The 7,930-nt window shown below is 38.7% G+C and overlaps 1 protein-coding gene across 1 annotated transcript; it reads left to right on the top strand.

Moving 5' to 3' along the window:
- The first annotated feature begins 595 nt into the window (after positions 1–595).
- On the top strand, positions 596–7,930 carry armc6 (armadillo repeat containing 6). Its single transcript, XM_057335166.1, has 8 exons — positions 596–1,301; positions 1,579–1,713; positions 4,390–4,475; positions 4,594–5,161; positions 5,308–5,453; positions 5,561–5,692; positions 6,055–6,192; positions 7,126–7,930. The coding sequence occupies exons 2-8, from the start codon at positions 1,593–1,595 to the stop codon at positions 7,336–7,338; spliced, it is 1,404 nt and encodes a 467-aa protein (XP_057191149.1). The 5' UTR covers positions 596–1,301; positions 1,579–1,592; the 3' UTR covers positions 7,339–7,930.

Genomic DNA, 7,930 nt, shown 5'->3' with positions numbered 1-7,930 from the left:
TAGAATTTGGTAGAAATGTTGTCACTATAGAATGAAACAAAATGAAGAATTAAACGAAATTGATCATAATTTTTTATTTGATCACATTTTCATAACTTATTTAACAATAGCATATACTGTATACTTTTTTGTCTATTAATCTACTCTAGATATGTTTCTATACGTTACATTAAAAGATGGGTTAAATATCTACATTTCCGCAATAAATGTTATGCATTTTTTGATTAAATGTATGTTTTGTATTTTTGAAGAAAAAATAAATTAAATATGTCTACAAAATGTGAATGTGGAACTTATTTCCTCACTCATCTGTTCTCAGTCGAGGTTCATTAACGGAAGTACCAGCGCAAACCCTTTGCGAAATTCACTAAGCATTTTACGTTAACTATGTTCCGTTACGTTCAGTTACTTCGCCCTGCTGCTCTTTTAACGTATTTCCTGCCGCTCTCCTGGGTGGGTTTTTTCATGAAGGGTCCAGTTTGGGTGTTGGTGAGTTTCACGATTGTAATCACTTTTGTTTTAAACCGCTTTGTTTCTACGTTAATTTGGAATAAGTGCAGATCTCAGGTAGGGAACTTTACCGTGAGAATAAAGTGTATTTTCTTTTTGTGCGTGTTAGCCACGCCTGCTCTGTACTGTGTCGGTGCAATGGTACTGTGATGTCATTTGGTGGCAGTAACATGTTTCTTTCATACTATTACACAGTTATTGCCATTATGTTCACACTACATTTAAGTACTGTCTTCCCATATGAAAATGGTAATGGTTTTTCTATAATTAAACATGGTTAGTTAAACTATCGCAACCTCAAAGTAACTATGGTTTTGCTACCGTAACCATCGTTTAACCATGATTTGTAGTAAAATGGTAAATCAGCGCACAAAAAACAAAGGTGACTGCGGTTTCACTATAAACCATGATTCATTTTTAAAAGGGTGCAGTCGGGTTTCCATCCAAAGTTGCGAATTTAGCTTATGCGCAAAATTGGAATATCGCATAAAACATTTTCGAATACGCACCGTTTCCATCCAACTAGTCAACCGTCACTTCCTAATAAACTGCCACTAAATATCAGTAAGAGAAGCCACTGAATATAATGATTTTCATATAGAATAATACTTGCGCAAGCAGACGATTACGAAACACAATAAATGCGGTGCTTTTGTGGATGTCTGCTGTTTGGGAAACACAGTCGTGACAGTTCTAAGAGGCAATTACAGAATACTTTGACGACTTTGCTCAGGCATTTAAGAATGACCGTAACAACATTTCTCATGCTGTGTAACAAGATCAGTTCTCTGGTTAGTCAGGTTACGCCGTCTCATAGTGCAGTTACGTGGCTTTTTGGAGGAATTTATTCGGCAAATGCGTTTCCATCTCCCATTATTCGCATTAACCCTTTTTCGCAAAACTGAAAAACCACCTCAAGCGAGCGTAAAAACATTTTGCGAATTAAGTGTTTTTAATTCTAAATTTGGCGTTTCCATCACTCGTTTCTGATGCGAAACTTCAAAATGCGAATAAAACCAGAGTGATGGAAACCCGCTTAATGATATCACAGGCTTTATTTGTGAGCAGGTGCAGCTGCAGTCATGGCCAAACGCAGGATAACACAGGACACATTTGATGCTGTGGTCGGAGAAAACATTGAAGAGTTTGACATGGAGGCCAGTGAAGCATTGAAAGAGGCGATTGAGCAGTTTGAGTCTCAAGGTAAGTGACGCGAATAGTGGGAATCCCAAACCTTTTCATTCCAGAATGGTCTCAAGACCCACCAGAATATTTTAAAAGAAAATAGCAGTTTTTGTTTTCCTTGTTAATATATGAATGAAATATATTAAATTGGAAAACCAAAACCCACTACCATTGCTATTTATTTTTATTTTGTATGTTTATTTTTTTACATTTTGTGCACCCTGAGTATTGTGTTTTATGTGTATATTACGCTGGGCCCCCAAAATACAGACACGGAAAAAATTAAGAGACCATTCCAACTTTTCATTTCAAATCAGCATTTCTAAATGGATTTCAGTCAAGTGTCTGTTGTTTTTCAATAACATCAAACCTCAGGACTGACGTTAAGTCAGCCAACAGCAATGTTGGTAGAATTTTTGTAAATTTTAAAAAATAGAATTTAAAAGTTTACTTAATTAATATTGCATATAGGAATTTATAGTCTGTTTAATATTTGACCTGTGTTTCTCTCTCCTTTATCTTAAATGTGTGCTTTCACTGTGCGTGCGTGTCTGCGTGCGTGTGTGTGTGCGTGTGTGTGTGTGTGTGTGCGTGTGTGTGTGTGTGTGTGTGTGTGTGTGTGCGCGCGTGCGTGCGTGCGTTCATGTTTGTATATCCCGGTGGGGACCTAAACCTGAATGCACACCAAGACATGGGGACTCGTGTCACCGTGGGGACCAAAATTGAGGTCCCCATGGGCAAAAAAGCTTAGAAATTGTACAGAACAATATTTTTTTTAAATCTAAAAATGCAAAAAGTTTTCTATGATCTTTAGGTTTAGGGGTTGGGTTAGGGGTAGGGGATAGAACATACAGTTTGTACAGTATAAAAACATTACGCCTATGGACTGTCCCCATGGAGATAGTAAACCAGACGTGTGTGTGTGTGTGTGTGTGTGTGTGTGTGTGTGTGTGTGTGTGTGTGTATGTGCGTGCCTGTCTGTTTGTGTGAGTGTGCGTGTGTGCTTGTCTGTGTGTGTGTGCATGCTTGTCTGTGTGTGTGTGCGTGCTCGTCTGTGTGTGTGTGTGTGTGTGTGTGCGCGTGCGCGTGCGTGTGTGTGTGTGTGTGTGTGTGTGTGTGCGTGCTAACTTTAATTGTTTTGCTTATAGTCAATATGTCTCATGTACAGCTGCTTTGTAACAATGAAAATTGTAAAAAGCGCTATATAAATAAAGTTGAGTTGAGTCAATGTGAAAGACTGACAGCATGACAAAGACACGTGAAAACTGTGATAAAAATCCAGGTTATCGCATATAAAAAATACTTTTGATCTTTTCCTAAATACATGTAGAAATTTTACTGTTGTAATTGCTTAAAAGTGAATCTGAACTTGTTTTCTTCGCAGTATTTGAGGTCTGAAAAAATACAGAGCATCTTTTCTGTTATTATCACCTGTTTTCGTTTTCTGCAAATAAACGCAAATAGAAATAATATTTATATTTGAAATTTAGAAGAAATATGTTAGTAGTTCACAGAATGAAACATAAATGATCGTTTTAGCCAAACACATACCTATACAATAGTACACAGAAAACGGTCTCTGAAATGGTCTCTTAACAAACTTAAAATTTGTTTTAAACTCGAAATATATGATTTTTTCTCATAGTAGTATCAAATCAGACTACCCTATTTTAACATTACACGGAGAGTATATAGAAAGAGAAAATTGTTATAAATACTTGGGTATATGGCTGGATGAAAAGCTGGACTTTCATGTACGTATTGAAAATCTTCTGAAAAAGCTTAGACCTAAATTGGGTTCTTTATGAAGCAAGATATTATACAAAGTTGTTTCCTTTCAGTCTTAGATTATGGGGATGTGCTATATATGCATGCAAGTTTAATTCTACTAAAAAAACTGGACTGTGTATATCATGCTGCCCTACGATTTGTGACTGGTGCTTCTTTACGCACTCACCACTGTTCCTTGTATAATTTAGTGGGCTGGTCCTCCTTGTCTCAGAGGAGAAAAATCTGAATGTTGTTGTTCATTGCCAAGGCACTATTAGGATAATTACCTAATTATATCTGTTGTCTTCTATCTTATCACACTTATAATTATACGACTAGATCTTATACTAAATTGTTTTAAAAAATATACAGAGAGTATATACAGAGTTTGCTAAAACTGCTTTTTTTTTAATGCACCTTTTTTGTGAAATGAACTGCAGAGCATCTTAATGCTTTACAAGTCCCTTCGCTGAATATTTAAAAAAATATTTTATGGACTAAGTTAAAGGAAACGTGTATGTTTTTAATTAACCACTTTGATCTCTTGCATGCACTAATTGTTTGATGTGTAACTTTTTGGCCAGGACTCCCTGGAAGAAGAGTTTTACATCTCAATGGGACTATCCTGGTAAAATAACAATAAAATAAAAATAAAATTATTTCCAGGGCTGTATATAAAATAGAACAGAGCATAATAGCATGCTTTATTGGCCAAGGATGCATGAGCATACAAGGGAATTTGTCGCTGGATTTTATTTTATTTTAAATGTGGGCGAAATATAACATGTTATACACCTCTCATTCTGAATTCAGTTTCTGCACGACTGCATTGCTGTGTTTGCATAATGCACAGTATGCAAGATATGTTCCCGTCAATACTCGTCTCATGTGCCTATGTGTATGTTATTGCGTTTTTATTTGCAGGCGTGGACCTCAGTAACATTGTTAAAGCAATTCCAAAGATTTCTTCTGAAGAAAGCACAGAGGATCAAACTCATGAGGTTCTACAGGTGTGTTTTCATTTATGTTTGTTTGTTAAACTGACCTCACTGCAGTTTGCTAGAAAATTCACTCTTTAATTTCAGAGAAAAAGTGACACATTTACCACTGAATGAATGTTGTTTTCAGGCATTAGAGTCACTTAAAACCGCAGTGGCGTCATCATCTGCATCAGTGCAGGAGGATCTGAAGATCTTCACCGAGCAGTGCTCTCTCGGCTTCGCTCAGCGTTACCTGGCAGCACAAAAGGGAGCATATCCCACTATCCTCGCGTGTTGTCAGAGGGCCGGGGAAGGGAAGGAAGTGCTCTCTGTTGCTCTTGAAGCACTCTCAGCGCTAACAGACGGCCAGCCTGATGTTCTGGACGTCGACGGACGGGAGTTTTTGATCGGCACTTTAGATGCACACAAGATGGACCCCGCTCTCACCTGTCTGTGCATACGCGTCGTTCGACACTGCTGTCTGAAACATGAGAACAACAGACAGGATTTAGTGAAGGCAGGTGTGTTGGCACTGCTGGCCGGAAGCATCACACGCCACATCGAACATGCCGAGGTGGTGAGGGAAGCATGTGGGGTGCTGAGGGTCATGACATTTGACGACGATGTGCGTGTCCCTTTTGGTCATGCCCACGAACATGCCAAGATGATCGTGTTAGAGCAGAATGGACTGAAGGTCATTGTTGAAGCTGCTGAAGGTGAGCTTTGACAGATGGACATAACAATACATTTCGTTTGATTCAATCGCTAAAAATTTAGTTTTGTAAACAAAAAGATGAGCTCTTGTTTCAAACAACATTATCTGCGTATTTGACATATGATGTTGTGTTTATTTTTGTCTCAGCTCATCCAGAGAAGACCTCGGTGCTCAGTGAACTGTGCGCCACTCTGTCCCGGCTGGCCGTGAGAAATGAGTTTTGTCAGGACATCGTTGACCTGGGAGGCCTGAAATTCATGATGACGCTGCTGGCAGGCAGTTTAGATTGTCAGGTGAGTCCGAAACGTACTCTGGGCATTCTGAGTTTATGAATGGGACATAAAGAAAAAGATGTCTGTTGCATCATGGGATTGAATGCGTTGATTGTTTTGTGAACCAGGAGCTTGTGAAGCAGGTGCTCAGTGCACTGAAGGCCATCGCAGGAAATGACGATGTCAAAGATGCCTGTGTGAATGCGGGTGGGGCGGAACTCATCGTCATGGCAATGAACCGTCACGCGGCAAATGTGCAGGTATGTCCTCTAACAGAACTACAGCATCAAGTTTTGAAATGTCTTCATGAAGCTATTATTATCTCACTTCAAGTGAGAATGCTCTTTAAATGTTAATACAGTTTCAGTAGTTAAATTGTAGTTTTTTACTTTAATTTAGTTTCTCATTTTACAACATACAGAGTGTTGCTAGAAGCATTATATAATACTCATACTCATGTTATAACAAAGGGGGGAAAAATAGTTAATATATCGTAAAATCAGTAGGTTTACATTTAGAAACATGTTTAAAAATCATATTGACTTTTCTGTATATTTGAGATTCTGCATCTGTGCTGCCATATATCCGAAGCTTTTCATCTGCATTTTTTCTGCTGCTTCAGGTGTCTGAACAGGGATGTGCGTCGCTGTGTGTTCTCGCTCTTCGCAAACCCAACAACTGTAAGGTCATCATGGATTGTGGTGGAGCGCTGGCTGCCCTTCAGGCCATGAAGAATCACCCAGATGAGGTCAACGTGCAGGTAATGTCGTGGCGAAAAGTCGATCAGCCAATGTAGAAAGAATTCACGAAGACCAGAGAGCCAGGTTTCAAGAGTTTTCAATCTTTATTTGCTCGAGCAATCAAAGAGAGACATACAGAGTTCATCTGATGATGTCCAACAAATACATGTCTGACTCCATCTTTTATACATTGTTCTCAAGTTGTTATCACAGTTCAAACCAATCATGTTTGACCTGACATCATCTTCTACCAACCAGGTTTTACATGACATCACTTATTTTTATTAGTCCATCCCCTTATCACTCACTACAGTTACATTTCTCTTTACAGTTATATTTCCGGCCTTCCATATTAGGATTTAATCGTAGGGAGCACCTCTCAATCAACACATATGTATATCATGTGCTCTTTATCGTGACACCTTTATGGGGGCTTTTCAGACGATACATGATTTAACATTGGTTTTAAAAAATGAACTCATGGTTTAGTGATAATGAGCACCCCAGCGTCCTTGGCTGTATGCGATAAGTTAAACTCCTCTACAAAAAGTGTGTGGTTTTATTAAAAATGAGCTCATTGTTTAGCGTAAGAATAAGCAACCGAGCGTTTTTAATTAAACTTCTCTACAAAAGTGTGTGTGGTGTACGTGCAGTTCCTGTCTGAGTGTGATAAGATATTTGGTGTGTACGTAGGTGTTCAAGTGTTCAAACTCATACATAAGGCCCATAGCCCTTGTTAAGATCAGAAAAGTACATGAACTCTATAACTACCTTTAAATGTATTATTTTATATAAGAAAACTATTTTATATAAGAAAACTCTGTAATATATTTAGAATATAAGAAAAGTCAATAATATGTCTAGAAAAACCACCACAGCAACAGCATGATTCCTCATGGTCTTCTTCAGAACACCTGTACAGAATTGATCATATTTGTGTAATGTGTGTTCAGAAACAGGCCTGCATGCTCCTGAGGAACCTGGTGGCCCGCACACGTGACTACACTCAGCCCATACTGGAGATGGGAGCGGAGGCGCTCATATCTCAGGCTCTGGCCACTCACAGGGACTGTGGGGATGTGGGCAGAGCTGCTCTGAGAGATCTCGGCTGCCAGGTGGAGCTGCGAGAACTGTGGACAGGCAAGAAGGGAAGTCTGAGCCATTGAATGAAATGTGTCGCTGTTTCGTTCAAACATTGGCAACGTAATCATGTGACAGCATGAGGTCATACTCAGTGTATGCAGTTAAACATCTTACCTGTAGTACTGTGATACGTTTGATGTCAGGCCACATGTTTCGCAGGTTACACTGTAAATAGGCTTTTTATTTTTTTTATTTTTAAGTGTAAACATTTCTGTTATTTATAGTGGGTGGGTTTGGTTTCAGTCAATCATAAATGACACTGTGCTGATGTTCATGGGAAGAATCAAGTGTACTTAATTCAGAAATGCTTTGCTGGAGTGTCACATTGTGGTCATTTATCTCTTAATATCAATGTAATGTGAAGAACTTCGTCCTGCCTGCTGTAGGTCTTCATCATCTGGAGATTCACAACTGTGAATTTAAGTTTTTTTTTTACATTTACTTTTTTACATTCCAAATAGTTGATTTACTAGCACTGTGCACTTCACATTCATGCACACAACATCAAGGCAAGGTGAGCCGCATGAGCCTCAGATGTATTGTCAGTTGTATGTGTTGGCAATTTGTTGAAGCTCTAATAAAAAGCGGATAAACCCGTCATGTGTCTGTTGATTC

The sequence above is a fragment of the Triplophysa rosa genome, linkage group LG5, assembly GCF_024868665.1.
Source record: "Triplophysa rosa linkage group LG5, Trosa_1v2, whole genome shotgun sequence".
Classification (NCBI taxonomy): domain Eukaryota; kingdom Metazoa; phylum Chordata; class Actinopteri; order Cypriniformes; family Nemacheilidae; genus Triplophysa; species Triplophysa rosa.
Note: the sequence above shows the minus strand (reverse complement) of the source record. Positions and strands in the feature narration are given on the sequence as shown.